Source organism: Amblyraja radiata, unplaced genomic scaffold (assembly GCF_010909765.2).
Source record: "Amblyraja radiata isolate CabotCenter1 unplaced genomic scaffold, sAmbRad1.1.pri scaffold_1084_ctg1, whole genome shotgun sequence".
Taxonomy (NCBI): Eukaryota; Metazoa; Chordata; class Chondrichthyes; order Rajiformes; family Rajidae; genus Amblyraja; species Amblyraja radiata.
This window is the reverse complement of record NW_022630266.1, coordinates 2646-28906: the sequence shown is the minus strand read 5'-3', so window position 1 is coordinate 28906 and position 26261 is coordinate 2646. Positions and strand designations below refer to the sequence as shown.

Here is a 26261-nt window from a genome sequence, read left to right as displayed (position 1 = left end):
GGCCTACCGACAGCCCGACCGACTCCTTGCAGCACTCACCGGCCTACCGACAGCCCAACCGACCCCTCGCAGCACTCACCGGCCTACCGACAAGCCCGACCGACCGACTGACCCTAACCCTGACCCTACTCCAAATCCTAACCCTAGCTCTACATTTGTTATTTATTATTTTTATTTATCAGTTCAAAATTATCAGCAAGGTTAGCATTACCTTTATTCCTTAGAAACCTTGTTATTGTTCTGATGTAATTAGAAGGCAGCCATGATCCCAGGGTCCTCGCTGCCTAGCGACCTTAAAACAAAGCGCGGGATTGGTCAATTTGCGCCGACTTCAACATCAAACATGCTTTGATTGGACAATTACTGCTCGGAAAATTGGAAGTTTTACTCATATTTCAAAAAAGTGTGCAGGTTTTGGTCTTGATGAGTTTCAGGTATGATTTATATAATATTTTTACACAATATATAAAAAATTCAGGTAGTTCCTTGAGTTAGGTCACGAACTTGAACAAAAAAGCTCCTTGGCCCACAGCCTAACAGGGTAAAATTATGTTTAGCATGCATCAAATGTCTAATTGCTTACAATCAGAAATGTTACTTTGTGTTTCTTGCATTTAAAACGATCAGGGTACATTCTGTTGGGCCAAATTGTGGATCACACTGATTCCCTGTTAGAAGAGTGGTTTCCGGGACTTCTGGAAACGGATATAAATGGTGATGGTGGGAGTCTATTGAAGAAATATGCCATGTACAGTTTTGAAAATGGTCAAGAATGCCAGCAGATCCTATTGGATGACTTACTAGATGTTGCAGCAAAAGGTATTTATTTCTATGAAACATTTGAATTATGATAAGTAGATCAATTGTAGATCTTTCCATTCTGAACCTGCTTTGTACTTGGTGATAACTTTGTGAAGTTCTTTTCTAGGTTGTAGTAACTGCTTTTCATCAGTTTGAAATGATAAATCAGACTTTTATATTAAAGTTATGTGTTTTGGCACAAACATTCTAATCATAGTATTTTTCTAGCTTTTTGGGAAATAACTGATATTGTTTGGAAATTCTCCAATTTCCGGTAGTCCTCGCTGTCTCCTCCCCTTCTCAGCTCTCCCTCAGCCCTTGGGCTCCTCCTCTTCCTTATTCCTTTCTTCTCCCAGCCCCCCCCCCAACAACAGTCTGAAGAAGGGTTTTGGCCCGAAATGTTGCCTATTTCCTTCCCTCCATAGATGCTGCTGCACCCACTGAGTTTCTCCAGCACTTTTTTCTACCTTTGACCATCTTTGTGCTGGTTCTCTGCGCCAATATGCCGAGGCCAACTCTTCAGAGCATTTTGTAATATTTAATTCAGGAATAATTGTATTACCTTTACCATTCTGTTTTGATGATTTCAATCTACTCTAATGATGCCATCAATAATGTTCAGATCTTCAGTCTGAAGAAGGGTCTCGACCCGAAACGTCGCCTATTCCTTCGCTCCATAGATGCTGCCTCACCCGCTGAGTTTCTCCAGCATTTTTGTCTACCATCAATGATGACATTTCTTTGTTGCTTAATGCAGAAATACATTTTATAGTGCATTAATAATAGTTTCTGTGCATTGAATTCTACCTGTTACGAATCACATTGAAAATCAGAAAGACGTGAAGATTCTACATTACAATAATTATCCAATTTATTTTTCTTCTTTACTGCTGCTGTACATTCAAATTTGCTTTCAGTTGGTTATCATTTCATTAGACCTGGTTTGTTGCTCAGTCACGTGTCAGTTGGGAAATAAATGCCATATTTGGATAGCAATTAATTGTGGGATTGCACATATCTAAAACACAAGATCAATAAGCCATAATGAATTCTGGAGGGATGGAATTGAAAGGTAGAGAAGTTATGCTCATTTAAAGTTACAGCAATTTGCAAAATAACTGTGATACTGATGTTCATCTTAACCAAGCTGATTTTCTACACCATTATGATGAGGCAAACTGTTCAGTGATATTTGTAATAGTAGCCAAATTTCGACAGTTCTGGGAATGATTTACAGCGTTGTTTCCATTTGTAAAATGTCTCTTTCCTGCTGGCAAATTGGATCCCTTACTGATTTCTCACCACATTGGTGGGAGCATAATATTCCTGTCTGTATCTTGGTAGGTGACCTTTCCTTTTAGGGAACCCAGCACTGGCAAGAATTTTTAATGAACTGACTGAGTGAGAACTGAAGATGTGATTGGATCTCTATCTCAGTGTGTAATTAAGATGCTCTGCATGGTGGTGGGAGAAGGGGTCATTTGAAGATGGGGTGAAAAGAATATTACAAGTCAGTTTTAACTTCTCAGAAAAAAAACTACAGTAAAATAATTATTTAAGTTGTTATGTATCTTCTGAATGCTTGCAATTTTATACCTTTTGGTTTTGATTTCATATTAATGTGAAAGCTTATCTTGGCTCCATGCAGGTTGTTAAAAAATCTTTAGATTTAAATCAAAAAAACATATAAAGTTGTTCTTTTTCTAAGGGGAGATTCGTTTTTTCAAATAGTTAAGGCGAGATCAAATTTAGTGCCAAACATTAAGATGGTCATATATTTTCATTATTGCTATAACTTTTTCATGACAAGTGTCTCTGTAGCCTGCTGAGTGAACTTAATCTGAAATAATAGCCCAAACAAAGAGTAAAATGAATGGCCTTGGACCATTTAATATTTTGTTCGGGTGCAGTCATTATGAGTATTGGAATCACTTCAACAATTTCGATCAGAGTTAATTTGAATTCATTATATAGATCGTATACCTATGACATCCTTGATCAGTAAGTTTTTTGTTGATTGAAAAAACTTTTGGATATGTAGCTTAAATAACTACATCAACAGATTGGGTGAGGACCTGTCAATAACCAGGACTAGTGCTGATGAACAACCACTGGTTCAATGTCCAGCACTGGACCATCAGCTGCAGCTGAGCAGTAAAAGTCCTCCTTATGTTAGGAGTCAGATGAAGAAGGATTGGAAGAAACTTCAATACTGCATACACATTGGGTGGAACAATTTATCTCAATGCTGTATGTACTATGTAATTCCTTATGGTAATCTTTGTTTTCAATCCTCAATCTATATATTTTTCTAATCATTTATCACATCTCTTCTTTGAACAGAATATTGTGGGCAGGCTCTATGTGTAATGAGCTCAGGCAGCAGAATATTTTGGGACAATATCTGCTTTGTTTCCATCCTGAATATAGATACAAAAAAGCGAGAGTAACTCAGCGGGTCAGACAGTATCTCTGGGGAAAAAAGGAATAGGTGATGTTTGGTGGAAGCCCTTGACCCGCTGAGTTACTCGATCATTTTGTGTCTATCTTTGGTTTAAACCAGCATCTGCAGTTCCTTCCTACACATACTTGTTTCTATCCTCACTAGCTCTAATGTCACATATGTTGCATCCTTTAGAGGAGAGAGGAGAGATGCTCTCTCCTGCGCATCTAATCTACTCTGAACTTTGTGCATCGAGGACATTTAAAATTAGCTCTATGGATTCTGACAGTGACAAGCTATTAAAAAAACAAGTACTGGGTGAACTCAGCAGATCAGGCAGCATCTGTGGATGTAAATGGACAAACATTGTTTTGGGTTGAGACGTTTCTGCAGACTGATAAAGGGTTATGCCCTGAAACATCGTTTGTCCAATTCCCTCCATAGATCATAGATGATTGCCTCTGTGTATGAATGTAGACACATCTCCAGGGCCTGATCAGTTATATCTGAGGACATTGTGGGAAACCCGAAAGGAAATTGTGGGAGCTCTGGTTGAAACTTACGAGTCATCTTTAATTACAGGAGAGGTGCTGGAAGACTGACGGCTGGCAAATATAGTACCTCTATTCACGAAGGGGGTGCAGGGAAAATGCTGGGAACTATAGGCCAGTGAGTTTAACATCTGTAGTTGGAAAGTTATTAGAGATTATTCTGATGGATAGGATATACAGGCATTTAGACACCATTGTGGTGGCTGTTTACATTCCTCCGTCTGCCAACCTGCTGCGCGTGAGTGAAGTCATCCACACAGTCACCGCGAGACCTCAGAAACAGCACCTGAGTGCTTTAATCACTATCAGGGGATTTCAACAACGTGACTTTGGACACTACCCTACCCACTTTCACTCAGTTTGTTGACTGTCCCACCGGGGATATGAAAACATTGGGCCTGCTGTATGCCAATCTTAAAGCGGTACAGCTCCATAGCCCTTCTGCCACTGGGAAGATCTGACCACAACCTGGCTCACCTCCTAACCAGGTGTAGGCCAATGCTCCAGAGGCTGCCTGTAACCACAAGGTCAGTGAGGAGGTGGTCACAGGAGGCATGTGACACTTTACAGGGCTGTTTTGAAGTCACAGGCTGGGACACACTCTGCAGTCCCCATGGAGAGGACATTGATGGACTAGCGGACTGTGTTACCAATTACATAAAGTTCTATGTGGATAATGTTGTCCCTGAGGAGACTGTATACTGTTTCCGTAACAACAAGCCCTGGGTCACAAGTGACATAAACGCCCTTCTCAGAAGAGGAGGGCCTTCAGGAATGGTGACAGGAAGGAGGTGAAATGGGTGCAGGAAGATCTGAAGGCGAGATTAAGACAAGGCAAGGACGACTACAGGAGGAAGCTGGAGCTGAAACTTCAGCAGAACAACATAAGGGATGTGTGGAGCAGTATGAAGAGCATTACAGGCTACAAGATGACCAGTGGCCTGGGGAGGGAAAGCAATCAGGGCTTGGCCAACAAGCTAAATCTGTTTTTTAATAGATTTGATGGTGGGGCCTCTGCCCACCCACTCCCCTGCTCCCCGACAGATTCTCCCCCTCAATTCCCCTGGTCCACTTCCTCTGACCTTTCTTTGTTGCACCTGACCATCAAGGCTGAGCAGGTGAGGAAAGAGCTGAGCAGACTCTGCCCAGGCAAAACCATGGGTCCCGATGGTGTCAGCTCGAGGGTACTCAAGGCGAGTGCCGGCCAGTTGTGTCGAGTACTCCAGATCTTCAATCTGAGCCTGTGTGTCGAGGAAATTGACAGAGGAAAATTAAAGGTAAAACGGAGACTTTGAGTTTCGCTTCAAGAGGCTTTATTGCATGATATCATGGAGAGATGGCGGCAGCTAACTGCTCACCAGTTCTCTGTCTTTGCAACAGAATTAGCCAACAGTTACACAGTGCAGTAAACAGATTTTTTTTGTTCGATACAACTATACGAAAATATACTTCGTCCTTAGTTATTTGTTTTCCTGTTATTACTATCCACTACATGGGTATTAATTATGTTATTAATCATAATATACTTTTTGTTTATGTTACTCTTATCCAACAACAGATGGTTAATCCAAGTCATTAATAATACAAGGGCATCTTGACATTATTCTATCTCATCTTTCAACAGACTGCACCACTGCCCTCTCCCCGAGCCAATCATAAGCCCCCATTTACTGTTTCTGCACTACTAGCGGTAGGGGGCACGGGTGGTCTACCCAGCTATTGGTGTTGTGTTTCTTGATCACAATAGTTACCGACATTACATGAAACTTGTTTTGCCAGATTCCCATGATCTTCCCACGATCTTCTTCTGCAGCTGGTCAACAAGAGATGCCAATTGCCACATTCGCTTACCCTTTCGTTACCATATTTAATTCCGATCAAGTAAATTAAGATTTTGAATGTTTCTTCTACACTGAGGCTGGAGAGGGTTCCAAGGATATGGAAGAGATCCTAGGTACACAAAAATGCTGGAGAAACTCAGCGGGTGCAGCAGCATCTATGGAGCGAAGGAAATAGGCAACGTTTCGGGCCGAAACCCTTCTTCAGACCCAGATGGAAGAGATCCTGCCTGGTTCCTGTACCAAAGAGGAGCATCATGAAGTAATTATGAAGTCCCTGAAGAGGCTGGTGTTCACTCACCTGCGCCCCCTGGTTAAACACTGCCTGGATCCCCTGCGGTTCGCTTACCAAACAAAGATGGGGGTCGAAGACACCATCATCCACCTGCTCCATTATTCCTATCCTCACGTGGAAAAGCTGGGAAGCACTGAGAGAGTCATGTTTTTTTACTTATCCAGTGCTTTTAACACAGATGCTGCACTACTATGGAGCAAACTGACAAAATTGTGGGTGGATGCTCAATCCACCAACTACCTGACTGGATGACCACAGTATGTCAGGCTACAGAACCGTGTCTCGGGACATGGAGTGAGTAACAGAGGGCCCCCACAGGGAATGGTCTTCTCTCCCTTCCGGTTCACAATCTACACCGCGGACCAGATATAACTCGGACTTCTCCCACCTGCAAAAGTTCTCTGATGGCTCTGCAATTGTGGGCTGCAGTAGTGGGGGGGAGGAAGTGGAATACAGAGGTTTCGTTGGTGAGTGGTGTGGGCTGAATTACCTGCAGCTCAACACCGACAAGATTAAGGAGTTAGTAGTGGACTTCAAGAGGAGAGGAACACCCCTGTCCCCTGTCTCCATCAACGGTGTGGATGTGCAATTTACCAAGCAGTACAAGTACATTGGAGTTTACCTAGACTGCAAACTGGACTGGCCCAGGAATGCTGAGGCTCTATACAGGAAGGGACAGAGCCGGCTGTATTTTTTGAGAAGGCTCCGCTCCTTCAACGTCTGCAGTAAGATGCTGCAGATGTTCTACCAATTGGTGGTGGCCAGTGCTATCTTCTTCGCAGTCATGTGCTGGGGTAGCAGGATGAAGGCTGCGGATGCCAACAGGATTAAACAGCTCATCAGGAAGGCTAGCTCTGTCCTTATTGTAGGTGGTTCTGGAGGGGAGGATACTCATCAAATATTGGACAATACAGCTCACCCCCTCCAAGACACAGGTCAACCTGAGGAGTACCTTCGGCAACAGACTGGCTCCACCAAGATGCAGTACAGAACGCCAGAGGAGATCCTTTTTCCCTGTGGCTATCAAACTGTACAACTCCTACCCCCTCTGTCATGGGGTTGACTGACTCCCCCCCCCCCCCCCACCACATTCTCCATCCTTTCCACTCGTCACTTTAATTTCATGTATTTTGTGTCTTACGATTGTGGGCAGATCAATTTCCCTCCTGGGATAAATAAAGTTCTATCGTATTGTATCAAACAAGGGCTGATAGGGATAGTCAGCATAGGTTGTACATGGGAGGTCGTTTCTCACAAATCTGATTCAGTTTTTTGAAGACGTGACCAAAAATGTCGATGAGGGCAGAGCTGTAGGTGTATATATGGACTCCAGCAAAACTTCCGACAAGGATCCATATGGTACGATGCTCTGGTAATTTAGATCGCATGGGATCCAAGGAGAGATGGATATAAAATTGGCTTCATGGAAGGAAGCAAAGGGTGATGGTGGAAGGTTGCTTCTCGGACTGGAGGCCCGTGACTAATGGTGTGCCTCGGGGTCTGCTACTGCTTGTCATCTACATCAATGAATTGGATGAGAACATACACGGCAAGATCAGTAAGTTTGCAGATGATACAAAAGTGCGTGGTTTTGCAGATAGTGAAGCTGATAATGAAAAATTGCAGCAGGATCTTGATTGATTGGCCAGGTGGGCTGAGGAACGGTTGATGGAATTTAATACAGAGAAATGTGAGGTGTTGCATTTTGGGAAGTCTTACATGGGCAGGATGACACAGTGAATGGTAGGCCTCTGGGGAGTGTTGTAGAGCGCGGGGTGTAGGGAGCAAGCTGCCAGTGGAGGTAGTTGAGGCAGGAACGATCCCAACATTTAAGAAACAGTTAGGCAGGTACATGGATAGGACAGGTTTGGATGGATATGGCCCCAACATGGGCAGGTAGGACTAGTGTAGCTGAGACATGCCGGCCGGTGTGGGCAAGTTGGGCTGAAATGTCTGTTTCTACATTGTATCACTCTATGACCTCTCCATGATTTTATGCTGCCTGACCTGCTGATTTCCTCCAGCACTTTGTTTTTTTCCAAAGATTCCAGCATCTCCAGCCCCCTACATCTCTATCAGCAGGCCACGTTTGCTTTTGGGGCAGAGGTTCAGGATTTGCACCCGAGGCAAAGTAATTTCTATTTCTTTTCCAGATCCACTCTTGAATACAGTGTGTTACTTTGCTGGGCTCTCCACTTTGAACAGATTATTGTGGGCAGGCTCCATGGGCAATGAGTTTAGGCAACTGGAAGGATCAGAACAGGCACGTGCCGTCAGGGTAGGCAAGGTAGGCACTACCTACCCTGACTAAAATTATGACATGGTAATCATTAAATATAAATAGGAGAATTATGCCTATCTAAGAGATCGATCTCTTTGGTAGGCATAATTCTCCGCAGCACGTAACATGTGCAGCCCACGTGCTGTCCGCGCTGCTTGAAGCCGTCAATTTCAAGCGGAGCCGAAGGCAGCTGAAATTCTGCCTTTCCTGTACTGCGCATGCGCAGCGCAAGTTTCTTGGCAGGTTTTCAAATATGGATTGCCATTATCTGAAGTGTATGTTAGGAAGCAAAGAGAGAAGATGGAGTTTGTGTACCAATACCGTGGTAAGTACATTTCTTGGTACTTTATGTTTTTAAATACTGTATTTCCCGGGGTGGGTGGGGGGAAGAGCTCCTTTCACAGTGTTTGAGGAGTCTCGCCCGGGGTAAAGTTGCGGGGAAGGCAGGAGCGTTGTGAAGTAGGGGATCGGGGCCAGTAACCCACTTGCGACGCTCCGGGCATGGAGCCACTGCCTTGTGGCCGTGGAGTGAATTAGCTTGGGTGGCTGCGCTGCGTTCCGGGCACGGACAGCAGAACTGGCCGCCACTTCCGAGGAAGGAAGCAGCTCGGGTGACTGCGAGCAGCCGCCGGGACCAGACAGCACAACCGGCTGCCATTTCAGCCCCTTCTGCTGGTCCCCGCTCACCTCTGGCAGTGCTCTCCGTCTGAACACCGCTCTCCTGCCGCTCGCCGGCCGGCTTCCCGCAAATCCTTAAATTCCGACCGCGCGTTCAAGGGACCAATTGAGGTTACTCGGTTGTGGGAATTTAAATATTTGCGGGAAGCAACTGACATGAGTGAAGCCAGCGAGCTGCCTACCTTGAGTAATTACACACGGCACATGCCTGGATCAGAACAACCTGCCCAATATAGTTGCAACCATTGACAATAGTCCCACTTACCTATATTTGGCCCATAGCCCTCTAAACTTATCTGCTTAAACTGATCAGTCTGAAGAAGGGTCTCGACCCGAAACGTCACCTATTCCTTTGCTGCATAGATGCTGCCTCACCCGCTGAGTTTCTCCAGCATTTTTGTCTATCCTTGATTTTTTCAGCATCTGCAGTTCTTTCTTAAACAAATATGACATCTTTGTCAGGTTATTTTTTTCTCTCTCTGTTAAATGGGTTTCTAAACGATGTTTGATGAAGTTGGATGATAGACTTGTCAGCAAATAAATTGGGCAGTAGCAACTCATGAAGAAATTGGCTCTGCACAGAAAACAGCTGTTGTGAATCATTGGTGCCCTCTAGTGGTCAGCAATAGGACCACTTTCTGATATTTTTAGGAATTTAATTTGTGGATGGGAAAATCTGAAAAGGGTGCAGGTGATACAATTTGGGTGTGAACAATGAGGAGGACATCGATAGGTTTCAAAAGTAGACATAAAATGCTGGAGAAACTCAGCGGGAGAGGCAGCATCAATGGAGAGAAGGAATAGGCGACATTTCGGGGTGAGACCTATCTTTTTCAAATGGATTTGATAGAACTTGCTGACCTGACCTATGGCGTGGATGGAACAATACAGACTATGCTCATGCCCCTCATAGAGTTGAGATATTTATGAGAAACTGCTCCAATTGATTTTTCCATTACCTTCCACAGCATTCCTGGTTTGTTTCTTCATGTAGAAGCAATTGTATTATAGAGAACTACTTAAAAGTTACTTTGAAAATTGATATGCAGCAAAACGGCTGTCTTGGATTTGAACAGTATAAGGGATTTATGTATACAATACAATACAATTGCCTTGACGTCTTGTTGCTGCTCAAGGCAGAGTTCAAGGAAAGGTTGACATTTTGCCCACAATTGTCATGGTCAATAATCTGTGAATTTCAGAGCAGCCCTTTTGCCCTTCACTCTATTTTAATATGACTGATTCTATTGATTCCCCGTCAGGTGTCCAGGCAGAAATTAAATCCTAAACCGTTATTCATTCAACATTTTAGCCACCACTTGGATTTGGATAAGGGAATTCAAGGCCTAGGGACCAAGTTTGAGGATGATAGGAAAATAGGTGGTGGCAGATAGTGTAGAGTAAGCAGAGACTCTGCAGAAGGATTTGGATAGGTTGGAAGAGTGGGCAGAGAAGTGGCAGATGGAATATAGGTAGCAAAATGTGGAGTTATGCATTTTGGTAGTGGGAATAAAGGTGTAGATTTCTTTCCAAATGGGGAGAGAATCCAGAAATCAGAGGTGCAAAGAGACTTGGTAGTCACATTATGAAATGTTTCCATGCATCTACCTATCCATAATCTTTGTAGCATTTGGTAACAGTATGGAAGCCAAAACTGATGTGCTAATTGCAGATCCCAAATGAATATTCTGAATTAAACCATCAGGCCATAAGACATCAGAGACGAAATAGGCCATTCGCCCCTTGGAGTCTGATCTGCCACCCCCCTCTGCCTGTTTAGTTTATTGTCTCGTGTACAGTGAAAATCTTTTGTTATGTGCTAACCAGTCAGTGGAAAGACAACACATGATTACAATCGAGCCATTTCCAGTGTTCAGATACATGTCTACATTGAGGCCTACAAAGGATGCATTAATATTATGATCTTGCTGAAAATGTTTGCTCAGCAAATTAACCAGCCTCTGATACTGACTTTTCAATAGGATGTGTATCCTTGGATGTTCAGCTCCTAGCTCTGGTCCTCTTTCAGCCATGTCTCTGTGATGTCCATAACATTGTGCATGCTAATTTCTAACTGTGCTATAACTCATCCACCCTTGTTTCGTATAAAACATGCTTTTAGATATAATACCGTAAGTTCTGTATTCACCACCCTTCTATTCAAATCAGTTCCCTTGATGCCTGACATTACACTCTTATCAGTTTGTAAACTTTCTGTCCAGATTCAGGGCGCCGTCCTGTATGGGTATGGCTGCCCAGCCTGCAGCTGTCCATTTTTTCACCTCTTTTTTTTATTTTTAGTGAGTTGAGTGTTTTGTTTTTGGAGCTCTAGTCTTTTTTATGTGGGGGGTGGGGGGTGGGCGGGGGAGGGAGGGTGAAACTGCTTTTCAGGGTCCCTACCTGGTCGGAGAGGCGGCTTTTCTCCGGGCAGCACCTTCGACCCGTCCTCGCGGCCTACCAGCGGGCCTGGAACGGCGTTTCCTGAGGGGACTGGCCAGAACCTTGGCTCCAGCGGCAGAACAGCCCCCTGGTCGCCGCGCTGGAACTCCAGGGACCGCCGATGAAACGTATGCTGGGACCACCGATGAAACATCGCGGAGCTGCGGTCTGTGGAGCAGCCAGCCGCGGGCGGCAGCGCTGAACTTTAACATCGGGAGCCTGGGATCTCTCGCCGAGATCGCCGGTAGTGGAGCTCCATCCAGCGCGGCCTGTCGCGGTCTCCGGTAAGGAAGCGGCCGTTCCTGGTTTCCCATGTGACTGTGAGGATTCTCCCGATGCCGGAGCACCATCATCCGGTGAGAAGGGCCTGGAACATCGGGCCTCCGTAAAGGCGACTGCGGAGGCCTTAATAGGCCCAACTATGGGTGGACATGGACATGGGGATGGGGACTGGACTTTGTGCCTTCTCTCATAATGGGAACCATTGTGGGGGGATGTTTATTATGTTTAAATTTCTTTATTATTGTTATGTTGCATTCTTTTATTTTTATTTTGTGCTGCAATGGCAATCCGCATTTCACTACACCAATTGGTGTATATGACTAATAAAGAACCTTTGAACCTATTTCTTATTCTGGAGACTTTTGTAACCTCTCCTCTGCTCTCCTTCCATTTAATTTTATACGTATTTTTCCAATTTGTTGAACCCCCCACTCCCCCTCTATTCAGATTAAATCCCTATCTACTGCCATTTCTATTGATCTTTGAAGACTTCTTCTGAATTCTCCACTTTAATATTTATGCACACTTGATCAATTCAAGTAAATTAATGGGCCAGTCCCACTTAGGCGACATTTTATGCGACTGCAGGAGTCTGTGCAATCGCCACATGGTCGCCACATGTTCGCGGGTGGCTGCCGGGGAGTCGCCTTCATGATCGAGAGGAGTTCCCGCATTCTGGGAACTAGTTGCGGCCTCATTATGGTCGCCGTGAATTTTTCAACATGTTGAAAAATTAGTGGTGACTAGAATTAAGCCGCCATGGAGAGTAGCGAGAATTCTCGAGCCGTAGGTGGGTCACCAAGAGGACCTAGTGGGTTGCCAGGAGGTCGAAGGTTCTCGGAGGTTGTTGTAGGTTGTAGCTGGTGCTGACCGGTGAATTTCATTGGCTCATTGGGGGGAAAAAAGGGAAGCAGTAGTTTTCATCACCAAGGATAACCGACTGGTAATGTTAAATGTCCGCCGAGCTTCACAGCCATGAATCTCTGGCTTCTTAAAAGCTGTTTCCACTCCTTCTCCCCCCTCTCCCCCCACCCCTCTCCTCCCCTCTTTTAAAGGACTGCTTTAGCTGTCTTTTTACAACGCCAACCTTCCTGTTCATCGCGGTGTGTGTCTGTTTCACCTTGGCTTTGCACCGTGTGAATTTTTTAAACAGCGCTCCCCCCGCTTGCCCTGTCCCCCACCTGCATAACGGGCTGGTGAAGGAAGCGATGCATTTGTGTGTGCGTGTGTGTTCCACTCCTGACAGTCGCCAGCAGTCCACTGAAAAATCATCTAAGTGGGACAAGCCCATAAAGGTGTAAACTACTTAGAAGTGGATTTGATCTGAAGATTTCAGTTGGCTTTTATTAAATTATAGTACAGTTAAATGGACATTAAATATCGATTGTTTAAATGAAAACAAAACTACTGATTAATTTGTAGATGTGTTTTCCTACAAATCAACTTGATTTCTATTTTGAATCATACCCTAACATGAGTCAATGAAGATGACGAAGAATGTGATTTATAACAGCAAGCTGTCATCTTTAAACATATTCAAACCAACTGTTTTATTTTCTGCAGATGATTTTTTGACTTGTCCATGTGATAGAAGCCAGAAAATTTCAATTTCTCAAATTGCCCCAGATCTTGTGCTAGTTGATTTACCCCAGAATATTATACTGGATGTTAACCAACTTGAACTTGAACAGTCATCTGATTTTCTGTTGGGTAAGATGTACATTTTTGCCATCATATTCATTGAATTGTAAACTGTTGTGAATTGTAATGAAGATAAAAGCTGCATTTAATAAAGGATACATTCATGTTATGTTCTTGTTGAAAATGTTTGCACAGCAAATTATCTAACCTCTGACACTTTAACTGCTTTACCATAGGCTGATCCAACCATTACATTTTATTTGAAAAGAGTATCTGATCACGAAGCCAGTGACCTCTAAATCAATTATCTTTGCAAATGCCTGCCTATTTGGGAATTTGTAATAATTTGATTATTAAATTCCCTTAACACTTTGATCTGGAAAGTTTTCTAGCTTCCATGGTGAAATGCCAACTTCTGCATTCTTATTTTCTTTTAAAGGTGATGGAGGATTTGGATCTGTGTATCATGCAACTTACAGACACAAAGAAGTGGCTGTTAAAATATTTAACAAGCACGTTTCACAGATGTTTCTACATCGTCTTTTGAGACAAGTATGTAATAGCAGCATGTTTAAAATATTTAACGGTGGTGTCAGATGTGACTACATTTTGAGACAAGTATATAGCGACAACATGTTTTGAACTGTCACAGTGAAATACTATGCCGGTACAGTACTTTACAGTTAAAATTATGAAAATAGATTATTTCCAAATATGTATGCTTTGACTTCTGGAGACAATCTTTTCTGTTTGGTAGGCCCATTAATTATTTACACAACATCTCGAACATACTGATTTTCCTGGACCCGGAAAACTCCCAACATTTATCCCATAAGGTTCTTCTATCCCTATGGAAATCCCAGCGGAACTTCGTTAGAACACTGATTAGAAATGCACTTTCTCAAAATGATAGGGTTTACGGTATTATGGATAAATAATGATATATCTTTTAAAGATATGGTCATATATTATTGATGATTAAACATTGAGAGTAAAGATGTTTAATACAGCATGTGGCCATATGTGATCCGTATCTTAAGATGTTTGCATATTTGGCCTTAAATTCTTTATAACTAGACACAATAATTGTATCAGAAATGTTCAACTTCATGTGGAGAAATTACTTCTGGCCTGTAACTAAAAACCTCTTGACTATTAAAACATTAAAAAGAAAGTTATATCCCTTTAACTGTGATTAGCATGAATTATAGCCACATAATCTGCCTGTATTTGTTAATTAACTATTACAAATAGGGAATTTCATCCCTTTGTTTAATTATTGGTAAAGTATAAGGATCTATTATTTTTGTTTGATCTATTTTATACCTCTTCTCCCTCTTTTAATTTAACTTTCCCCATATACTGTACCTTTCTGCTTCAATGCTGCTCTATATGTGTGATATGACATTACATTTACTGTTCTAATTCGATTTCCTGGCAAGGACTCTGAAGTATTTGAATACATCAGTCTGATTAAAGAGAGACTGCAGCTTGTATCCCAGATGGCCTATAGAGGGAGACATGCTATTTCAAAGCAGGATTTCATGAATGGATGGAATAGATTTATAATCAGATCCTTCAATAAGTAAAGGAATATGTTAGTTTTTGCAAACTCAGGGCCTTCATTCTTTACCTTTGGATTGCAATTGGCGATAGGTTACTAAAGTAAGCAGAGTTTCATATGTTTGACATTTAAGACAAAACTAAAATATGAATGTTACAGTTTCAGAACATTCATAATACAGCAGCATCACTTTATTTATATGTTCAGATTCTCTGAAGAAGTGAGTGTTTTGTGCGAGTATTAGAAGACATTTTATACCTTTTTGTTTTTGGTTGAGTTTAGAATCCTAATCTGGTAAATTTGAATTTATGTAAACATAGCTCTGCTAATAACATGAAAATATAAATACATTTTTCACAATATTCTGTCCTGTGACTGTGTTCACAAAACAAATATTTCAAGGGGACATTATTTTATCAGCAATGCGTACCATATTGGCAGTTACAAACTATTGATATTTATTACAAATATTAATACTTTAATCTATTGGATATAGCATTTTCTTATGTTAACTGTATGAAGCTTGCACATTTTTGACATGTTGGTAATTGATAACAAACACTTTCAAACCTGACGTGATTTGGGTTCAATCAATTGGGTTCAAATTTTGATATTTATACCAGAAGCTCAAATCTCATTTTTATCTATTAGTAACTAACATGCTTTTTCACTTACATAATATCCAGGAACTTGCAGTTCTTTCTCAGTTGCTTCATCCAAGTCTAATTTTATTACTTGCGGCTACCTTTCGGCCTCGGATGTTGGTATTGGAATTGGCACCCAAAGGGTCCCTAGATCTCTGTCTTAACCATGAGAAAGAACAACTTAATCAAAAACTTCAACATCGGATAGCTCTACAAGTGGCTGATGGTTTAAGGTATCTATAACTCAGTACACTGTGTATCTGGTTCCACTAGTTCAGTACATCTAACGACAATAGATTTTGGAAAACATTCTAAATTATTAATTGCAGTGCTGGATACCTTTTAAAAGTCTGTCAGCATGGAACACTTAATATTAGTTGTGATTCACGATTGTTATAAATTGAAATGCATTATTTGTAATATAAGCGGAAAAGGAAGAAAATTATGTAATCAAGCTGTTTACAAAAAAGTCTTGACTTTGGGTGACATTGCATCAGTGGGTTTGCAAACATTTTGTGAAACTGCAAGCCATGAATAAATATAAAAACCGTGTGGTCAAAATTTATCTTTAGTTGTATTGTAAATGTACTACTTGTGTGCTCTTCATAAATTGTCCAGAACGTATTTGGGTAATGATCTAGAAAAATAAGCAATAAAAACAAAAAATGTAGGAAAGATTCAGCTAGTCTGGCAGCATGAGTAAAAATAAACAAAGTTAATATTTCAGATCTTTTGGCAGAACTGCAAAAGAGAGAAAACAAATTTCCAGTTGCAGCAAAGATTGTAACTTAAAATTAACTTGGTTTCTCTGTTACAAATTTCTAACAAATAGACTTTGACCTGAAAGGCTAACTGTTTCTCTTTCCATAGATTGGACACCTTCTATATTTTCTGTTTTTATTTCAGTTTTGTTATTATTTGAAGTTTTTTAAAATGTCCTTATTAGGATCTTCTTTACAAAATCTTTGCCTTATTTTCTATATACTTTGAAAAAATTTGTTACCAATATACTTTCAAAAGATATGAACAATTTTGAACCTTGAGTGGGCTTCTTATTTTTTGTTTTTTCTCTTCATCTGTGTCAATGGGCTTTTCTTTGCCCTGTAAAGAATTCTAAAGTTTTTCTTGTGATTTTGTACTTTAGTCTAATCTTAAACCAGGGGACAGTAAATCCAGTTTCTTTTAAATCTGTGATTGCAGCTGAATCTACTTATTTGCTTTATTTTTAAAACTCTCTTTCAAACATAGTCTTTATGATGCATTTGTTTGTTTGCTTATACCCATGTTTTAATATTGTCTATATAAAGACATGTTACCTATATAAGATAATATTTTAACAGATACCTACATTCATCGAAGATAATATATCGAGACTTGAAGCCTCATAACGTGCTACTGTTCAGCTTGAATCCGAATTCTGCTGTAATTGCCAAAATTGCTGATTACGGTATTGCTCAATATTGCTGTAGAATGGGAATTAAGAACTCTGAGGGGACACCAGGTAAAATCTTCCCATCTTCGATAAAGTAGAATTAACTGATGTACGTTTTATAGAATATATATAATGCTTTTTTTATTTAGTTCTGATGCTACTAAGTTATTAAATGCATCTTGTTTGCCATTCACTTATGCCTCTAACCAGAATTGGTGAATTTTCTCAGTTGGAATTTCTCAGTTTCTCTGTTGGAATTTCTCAGTTTCTCTGTTGGAATAACTTGCAAAGATAGCATATAGAGAAGCTGAAGACCAGATGTTTATTAAAGAACATAGAACAGTTGAGCAAAGGAACAGGCCATTCGGCTCACCATGTCTCTGCTAAACATAATGTCAAGATAAACTTATCTCTCCTGGCACATGATCCATATCCCTTCATCCCCTGTGTATACATGTGCCTACCTAAAAGCCACTTAAACACCACCATCATATCGGCCTCCACCAGCTCCCCAGGCAGTATGTTCCAGGCTCCCAACATCCTATGTGTAAAATAAAAACTTCCCCCACACATCTCCTTTAAACATTGCCACTATCACCTTAAAGCTATGCCCTCTAGTCTTTGATATTTCCACCCTGGGGGAAAAAAGATTCTGACTGTCTACAATATTTGCCTCATAATTATATAAACTTATGGCTTTCCAGAGAAAACAATTCAACCTCTCCTTTTAGCTAATATACCCTAATCCAGGCAGCATTCTGGTAAACCTATTCTCCAAATCTTCCACATTCTTCCTGTAATTGTGTGACCAGAACTACACACAGTTCTCCGAATACAGTCTAACCAAAATCTTATGGAGCTGTATCATGACTTCATAATTCTTACATTCAATACACAGACCAATGAGGGGAAGGATAGCTTGCTCCGCCTTTATCACTTAATGGACTTGTGTTGCCTCTTTCAAGGAGCAATGGACTTGGATCCCAAGATCCCTCTGCATTAAGGCTATTTAGGATTGTGCCATTAACTGTATACTTTCCCCTTGCATTCAACCTCATATAGTGCTATTCCTCAGACTTACTCGTATTAAACTCCATTTGCCATTTCTCCACTTATATCTGTAGTTTAGTTTAGAGATACCGCATATAAACAGGCCATGCGGCCAAATTGAGTCCACACCGACCATTGATCACCCGTTCACCCTAGTTCTATATTATTAGACTCTCCCATTCACTCCCAACGCACTCGGGGAAAATTACAGAGGCCGATTATCCTGCAAACCCACATGTCTTTGAGATCTGGAAGGACAACAGATAACGCAGTGCAGGGGACAACACGCAAACAGCACCCAAAACAGAATCTGGTCTCTGGTGCTGTGAAGCATCTGCTCTATCAGCTGCACTACTGTGCCACCTAGTTGATCTACATCCCACTGTATACTTTGTACTTCACTGTCTGCAACTCCAACAATCTTGGTTTTGTATGCAAACCTACTAACCAACCAACCTACATTTATATCTAACTCAGTTATTTCTATCATAAACAATAATGGTCCCAGCACAGATCCCACCGGAACTCCATTGGTCACCGACCTCCAGCAGAATCAAGCCATTCCACCACAACCCCTCAGTTTTATATGAGTGAGCCACTTCTGAACCCAAACAACCAAGTCACTGTGAATTACTTGCATCTTAATCTTCTGGATCAGCCTACCATCAAATGCCTTACTAAATTCCATATGTCAACATCCAATACCTTGCCCTCATTAATCACCATCATCTCCTAAAAAAAAACTCGATTAAATTAGTAAGTCATGACTGGTTGCACACAAAGCCATGCTGAATATCCTTAAATAGATAATTCCCTTGCAAATATAAGTAAATCCTATCCCTCAGAATCCTCACCAATTGCCTTCCTACTGCTGTCATGAGATTTACTGGCCTATAAATCCTTAGATTATATCCACTTAACTTCTTCAACCAAGAAACAACATTGGCTACTCATCTGTCCTCCGAGACCTTGGCCATGGCCGGAGAAGATGCAAAGATCTTCGTCAAGGCCCCTACAACCTCCTTGCCTGCCTCTTTTAATAACCTGGAATAGTTCCCATTAAGCTCTGGGGATTTATCCACCTTAATGCTCTTCAATAGCCACACCACTACTCTCCTTCCCAACCCTGTCCTGTCCTTTTCCAGTTTGGTTTGACACTGAATAGCAATAGTCTCCATCTTTCCCTGAAACCATCTAACCTCCTAGCCTCCTACATAATTGTGCAACTTTAGTGAATGATGAATCTTGGGAACCTGTCCAATTCTTGTAAATGTGCAGTGATTGGACATGTTTAAGACATATCAGAGCTAGATTACTATGCAAAAAAAAAACCTTTAAAATAATGTAATTTGATTGGACTTGTAAATAAATGTTGTTAAGCAATTGTTAAGCATGATTGGGTATTTAGTGCAGCAATATCACACTCCCTTCAATTATTTGAGAAACATCCCTTCTGTTTCAACTTGTTTGCTAAGATCATTCATTTGGAGGTGATCCTTATGCTGTGCATCTGCATATGTTGGATTGTATTGGACATGAACAAACTCATTCAACGTTGCACATATTTTTATGTAATACTACACCAAGTGGGACCCGTTGGGCCCCATTCCCCTAAGGCAATATTCCACCACTCTCCCGTTCCCCCAACGCAACCCGTTTCCACCACTCACCCGTTCCCCAACGCAACCTGTTCCCCCAATGCAATATTCCACCACTCAACTATAGCCCCCATCTGCGCAGGCGCAACTGATGGGTTCCCGCTCACTCACTCGTTCCTCCAACTCAACCCGTTTCCCCAATGCAATATTCCACCACTCATCTATAGCCCTCATCCCCCAGCACTTCCTCCCCCTCCTCTTCACCCTCCATCTTCTTTCCCCTCTCCTCCCCAACCTCACTGCTTCCTTCACCTCTTCCTCCTTCTCCTTTCGCCGACCCTCAGTCACTTCCTCCCTTTCTCCATAACCCCTCTCCCCACCCTACCATCCTTGACGTCATTGTGAAGTGGAAGCTGCTGTATTTTTTAGTTTATGTAAATGAGATCCCATTGTGACGTCATACCCTGCTAACTGCCAGTTCATGATTTTTCTCAAACTGGATTCTGTAAAGTTTAAAATGTGAATAACTTATAAAATATACCATCAACCTGAACGAAACTTTGATAAAACACACCACAGGACAATGGTGAGTAAGGTGGTCCAAAAATTGTAGCGCTATCGTGTCCGTTTTGGCGTAGTTCAGGGAGCACATGGGCAGACAGACAGACAGACAGACTCACAGACATAATAACAAACAAGATGAGAGTTTTAGTAATATACCAGAATAAGTGGGACCCATTGGGTCCCATATTCACACGGGAGGGCTGGTCCCCCAATTCAATATTCCACCTCTCCACCAATCCTAATATTGGTGGCCAGTGGGGGGGGGCTTTCTGGAGCGCTTGTACAGGTGTTATGGGCCGAAGGCACTGGTTTCCAGAAGGCTAGTATAGACTTTGTGGGACAAATGGATTCTTGGGCTGGCAGCTCAGTCAATTAAGCCTGGTGGGCTGGCAGCTCAGTCACTCGGGTCTCGTGGGCTTGGCAGCTCAGTCACTCGGGCCTGGTGGGTTGGCAGCTCAGTCACTCGGGTCTGGTGGGCTTGGCAGTCACTCGGGCCTGGTGGACTGGCAGCTCAGTCACTCGGGCCTCGTGGGCTGGCAGCTCAGTCACTCGGGCCTGGTGGGCTGGCAGCTCAGTCACTGTGGGCAGGCAGCTCAGTCACTCAGGCCTGGTGAGCTGGCAGCTCAGTCACTCAGGTCAGGTGGGCTGGCAGCTCAGTCACTCAAGGCTGGTGGGCTGGCAATTGACTCACGGCTGGTGGGCTGGCAGTTGACTCATGGCTGGTGGGCTGGCAGTTGACTAACACACTCCCTCCATCACACACACACCCTCCATCACACACACACAACCTCCATCTCACACACACACACCCTCCATCTCACACACACACCATCCATCACACACTCTCGCACACTCACACACAACATATATATGACAGTAAAACTCTCTTCAATCTACTCACACGGTTGAGCGCGGCCTCTCCCCTGAGCGGGACTTCCGGAATGAGCACTACATTCAGATCAAACAGCAGCGCAGACCAACCTTTCAATTCAGTTCAAGCAGCACAGTGCAGACCAACCCGCCAATTCAGTTCAAGCAGCACAGTGCAGACCAACCCTTCAATTCAGTTCAAGCAGCACTGTGCAGACTAATCCTTCAATTCAGTTCAAGCAGCACGGTGCAGACTCACAGTTCAGTTCACTCACATCGTAGACTCACAGTTCTGCACTCAACTGTCAATCACAGTCTTCCGGGGTGACTTACTCCCGTCCAGCCTCCGGGGCTTTATTCTCCTGGCCCCCCGGAAGGGGCATTACCTTCATCATGGTGACTGACAGGCGAGAAGACCAATCTGCTGATCTCACGATTTTTAAAACATTCATTATTTTTTAATTTCACCGATCAGAAAAACAATATTGTACCACTCACCCATAGCCCCCGATTGCGCAGGCACGGATCATTTCCCCTCATCCCCCAGCACCCTCCCCTCTTCTTTCCCCTCTCCTCCTCCCCTCCCCACTCCCTAGCTCACCTCCCTCCCTCTCCTTTCCCCTACCCTCAGTCACTCCCTCCATAGCCTGGTACCCCAAAGCAACCCGTTCCCAACGCAATATACCACCACTCACCCGTTCCCCCAAAGCGACCCATTCCCCCAACGCAATATTCCGCCTCTCACCCATAGCCCCCAACTGTGCAGGAGCGGCTCATTTCCCCTTATTCACCCTCCCTCATTTATACTTTTTTTTTAAATGCAAGTGTACTTGCTAGGGCTGGCAGGACTCAGTGTCCTGGGATTGCACCATTGAGCAGGCAGGGCTACAATGACATTGTGACATCATAGCTGCTAACTGCCAGGCAGATGGAAGACATTTTTCTCTAAGTGGGATTTTGTAAAGTTAAAATTGTGAATAATTTGTAAAATATAACATCAATCTAAACAAAACTAGAGAAAAGAAAATGCTGCCATGATTATTGACCAAAATGGATTCCTACTTTTGCTCAACTTGATTTGAAGGAGTAATAAATATGATTTTTTGATTAGAAGTATTTTGGAATATAATTATTTTTGTTAGGATTTCGAGCACCAGAAGTTGCAAAAGGAAATGTCATCTACAATCACCAAGCGGATATATATTCCTTTGGATTACTTTTATATGACATAATTACGAATGGTAAAAGAATCTCTGATGGAATGAAGTTTCCGAACGACTTTGATGAGATGGCAGTTCAGGGGAGATTGCCAGGTATTTATTTCAAACAAATGAACGAATAAAAGATGAGTGAAATTTCTATCAAAAATATTGATTCATTTTGTCTTCATACCACCGCAACCTAAAACTGGAAACGTTGTCAGATCTACACTTTAGTTTCTATCGTGAACACTATTGTGTGGCACTGGACTTCATTGTCCTGTATCTGGCCTGACTATCTGTGATATCACCCATCCGCATTTACTTTCTCTGGATACAGAGGATGACTCTTCACAGCCAAGTAACACCTGCAAGGCAGAGTGGCTATGAACAGCAAATTGTCATTGAGCACAACTGCAACACCCTGAAAGCTTTGAGTGCTTGGATGCTGTATAAATGTTTTTGAACAATATTAATTACCTATTAGGAAGGGACATTCAAAAACTTTTCAAATAGATTCAAATATAAAATTAAAACAGTACTAAGATCAGCATCGGGAGTTGAAAAAAAAAGAATTTTGAGACTTGGTTGTCACTTGGTTGTCCATCCATCGATACCAAATCTTTATTTATGATGTAGAATTTTTTTAATAATTCCGTTACTTTTAGATTACAATGGCACTTTGATAGCTTTGTATGCATCTATTAAAACGCATTAGCATTTTCGCAACTGCTCTATTGTGAGCAATGTGATTGAATTTATGTTTCCACCCGATGTGAGAATATTCAGTTAGTTCATGTGAATTGTGGTCTTCAATTGTATATTTTTCATATATTAAAATATTAAGAATCAGGAAACTTTTTTACAAGTTTTCTCTGTTTGGAATTGTGGGTCTCATCAGACTAATTTAAATTAATGATTTATTTTAGTGGATTTGTTTGGGTTTATGGTGTTTGCTAGTGTAGTGGCAGATTATTATATCGTTCAAGGAATTTTTTCTAGCCACTATGATTGAAGACAGGGGTAAGGAGATAGATTTGTTGTGCATGCGAGCTCTCCACGAGACATTCAATGCCATCGAAATATATATCTTCAAAACAGTCTCTTAATTAATAGTTTATTTATTGTCATATTAAAAACAGTGAGATATTCATCCAAACTTCTTCTTGTTTAAGTACATTTTGATCTCACTCGTAGTCAAACCCGTGCATGGTCAAACTCCATGCATGGTCAAAGTCGTGCATGATCGAAAGCTGTGACCTCCCCCATGCTTCTTCAAAACTAAAAACTACTAGTAAATGCGGATGGGTGATATCACAGGTAGTCAGGCCAGATACAGGACAATGAAGTCCAGTGCCACACACAAGTGTTCATGATAGAAGGCAAAGTGAATTCAGTCACATTTCATAGGCTACAACTAAACTACTAAAGAATCCCAGCTGCAAACATGCCTCTGACTACATAATAAATCCCACCCACATAATTACAGGCAGATAAAATTTAAAGGTAACTGGTTATAGTTTATAACATACCGAATTAAGCTAAATGGCTACTACAGCTAGTAATGTAGAATCCAGCTATATGGATTGTCATAGCTGTGAATTTTAAGTTATCAATTATATGAGCATGTTGACATGTACTATTAAATGATGGTTCTTAATCAGCATTCAAATCTCTTTTTAGATCCAGTCAAAGAATTAAACTGTTCACCATGGCCTGGTATACAGAACTTAATTGAACATTGTCTGAAGCAAAATGCTGAGGACAGACCTACATCTTCTCAGGTAAGGTTGAAAACTAAGCACTAAAAAAGACTAGATAACAATGTATGATAGTAATGATCAGCAAGTGGAAGTCGGATAACATTTTTCTGGTATGGATAAATTAACATGGACTGCAGTTCATTGCATTTATATCTATGGCAACTGCTTTGAAAATTTACATACAATAAACTTCATAATATCTGGAATTTATTGTTGGTCTCTGATATACCTTTGTTACTTACGGTAGCCTTTCCATCGTTCGCTGATGAAGAAGACCAACAAGATCAATAAGCTTCTGCTTCTATTATCAACCACAATCTTAATATCATCTGTTACTTTGTTTTGTGCTTGAAAAGTACTGCTACTATTTAACAATGCTGATATTATATATCACCGTTACATATAACTGATAAATGTAATATTTGCATGAAATCTGCAGCTCGCTTAATGGCAGGAAGCAGAGGGTGGTGATGGAAGGTTGTTTTTCATACTGGAGGCCTATAACTAGTGATATACCTTGGGGATCAGTGCTGGGCCTATTACTGTTAGCCATCTATATCAGCGGTTTGAATGAGTATGTACAAGGCATGTCTGCAAATGATATTAAAATAGGTGGCATCATAGATGATGAAGATGGTTATCAAGAATTACAGCAAGACCCTGACCAGCTTGATATGTTGTCCAAGGAATCGCAAATTTAATTGAGTTTAATTGAGATAAATGTGCGAGTTGCATTTTGGGAAGTCAATCCAGGCAAGACCTTCAAAGTGAATAATAGGACCCTGGAAGTGCTGTGGAGCAGAGGGATCTAGCAGTACATAGTTCTCTGAAAGTGGCATTGCATCAAGATAGGCTAGTGGAGAAGGCTCATTTCACATTGAGTATCGTTGGGACGTTATATTATAGTTGAACAAGACGCTGGTGAGGCTACACTTGGAAATGTCTGAAGAAGGGTCTCGACCCAAAACGTCACCTATTCCTTCGTTCCATAGATGCTGCCTCACCCGCTGAATTTCTCCAGTATTTTTGTCTACCTTCGATTTTTCCAGCATCTGCAGTTCTTTCTTAAACACTTGGAAATTTATGTTCAGTTTTGGTAACTCTGCTATGGGATAGATACCATAAGGTGGACGATGTGCAGACAAGATTTATAAGGATATTATTGCCAGGACTTAGTTTATTTTACAGATACAATGTGCAAACAGGCCCTTCTGCCCACTGAGTCTGTGCTAACTAACAATCACCCCATACATTAGTTCTATGTTATACTCTAGGGCCAATTTAAAGAAGCTAATTAACTTATAAACCAGTACATCTTTGGAATGTGGGAGAAACCGGAGCACCCAGAGAAAACTCATGCAGTCACAGGGAGAATGTGCAAACTCCATACAGACAGCACCGAAAGTCAGGACCAAACCTGTGTTTCTGGCGCTGTAAGGCCGCAAATCTACCAATGCGCCACTGTGCTGCCCAAAACTTAGAAGACCAGAGATATTGGGAGAGGTTGGGCATGCTAGGACTTTATTTTTTGCAGCGTGGGAGACTGAAGGGTGATATTATCATGAGGGGATTCTAATCCTCATGCATATATAGGGTGAATGCACAATTATTTTCTCAAGGGTAGGGTAATCAAGAACAGGTACAGTTTTAAGGTGAGAGAGGAAAGATTTAATAGGAACCTGAGGGACAATGTTTTCATACAAAGGGTATCTGGAACATGCTGCCAGTGGAAGTAGTTAAGGCAGGTACAATATCAACATTTAATAAAACATTTGGGCAGGTACATGGATAGGAAAGCTTTAGAGAGAAATGGGACAGGTGCAGGCAAATGGGATTAGCATAGATAGGACATTTTGGTTGACATGGGCTGAAGAGCCAAAGGGCCTGTTTCCATGCTGTATGACTATGACTTTATAATAGCTCTGAAAAAAAAACCTGATGGAAATGTATGATGGTGGGGAAATAATATGCCAAAAATAATTTTGAGGCTGTTTGTAGAAATAGAGCCAAAAATATTAAATGGTGCTTTGTGTTCTTGCCCATTTTGTTCCCCAGGTATATGAGAGACTGAACTCTGTGCAACTGTTGTGTTTGAAGAGAATAATGGCCGTACCCAGTAATCTTACAGCAGAGTGCATGGTAGCCACAAACACAATTTGCAAAAAGCCTAACGTCTGGATTGGTAGTGGAAAAAGAGATAAAGCACAACTTTCCTCTCTGGAGCTGGATACTGAAGGCCAGACTGTTATGGTATGTGTAATAGTGAAAATCACATGTTTCACACACGTTTCCATCTCCGAATATTGTTTCTGAAAATGCTTAATGTTT

General features: G+C 41.7%; 1 protein-coding gene across 1 annotated transcript; it reads left to right on the top strand.

Moving 5' to 3' along the window:
- The first annotated feature begins 626 nt into the window (after positions 1-626).
- LOC116969732 (leucine-rich repeat serine/threonine-protein kinase 2-like) lies at positions 627-26261 on the top strand. The gene is made up of 8 exons (XM_033016511.1): positions 627-819; positions 13172-13318; positions 13689-13801; positions 15500-15690; positions 16798-16958; positions 22114-22284; positions 23854-23954; positions 25989-26261. The coding sequence occupies exons 1-8, from the start codon at positions 747-749 to the stop codon at positions 26244-26246; spliced, it is 1215 nt and encodes a 404-aa protein (XP_032872402.1). The 5' UTR covers positions 627-746; the 3' UTR covers positions 26247-26261.

Excerpts from the sequence above, each read along its gene's own strand:
- LOC116969732 (XM_033016511.1), top strand. The coding sequence starts at position 747 with ATGTACAGTTTTGAAAATGGTCAAGAATGCCAGCAGATCCTATTGGAT. Across the intron at positions 13,802-15,499 it reads TACATCGTCTTTTGAGACAA|GAACTTGCAGTTCTTTCTCA; the intron begins GTATGTAATAGC and ends CATAATATCCAG. Across the intron at positions 15,691-16,797 it reads CAAGTGGCTGATGGTTTAAG|ATACCTACATTCATCGAAGA; the intron begins GTATCTATAACT and ends ATATTTTAACAG.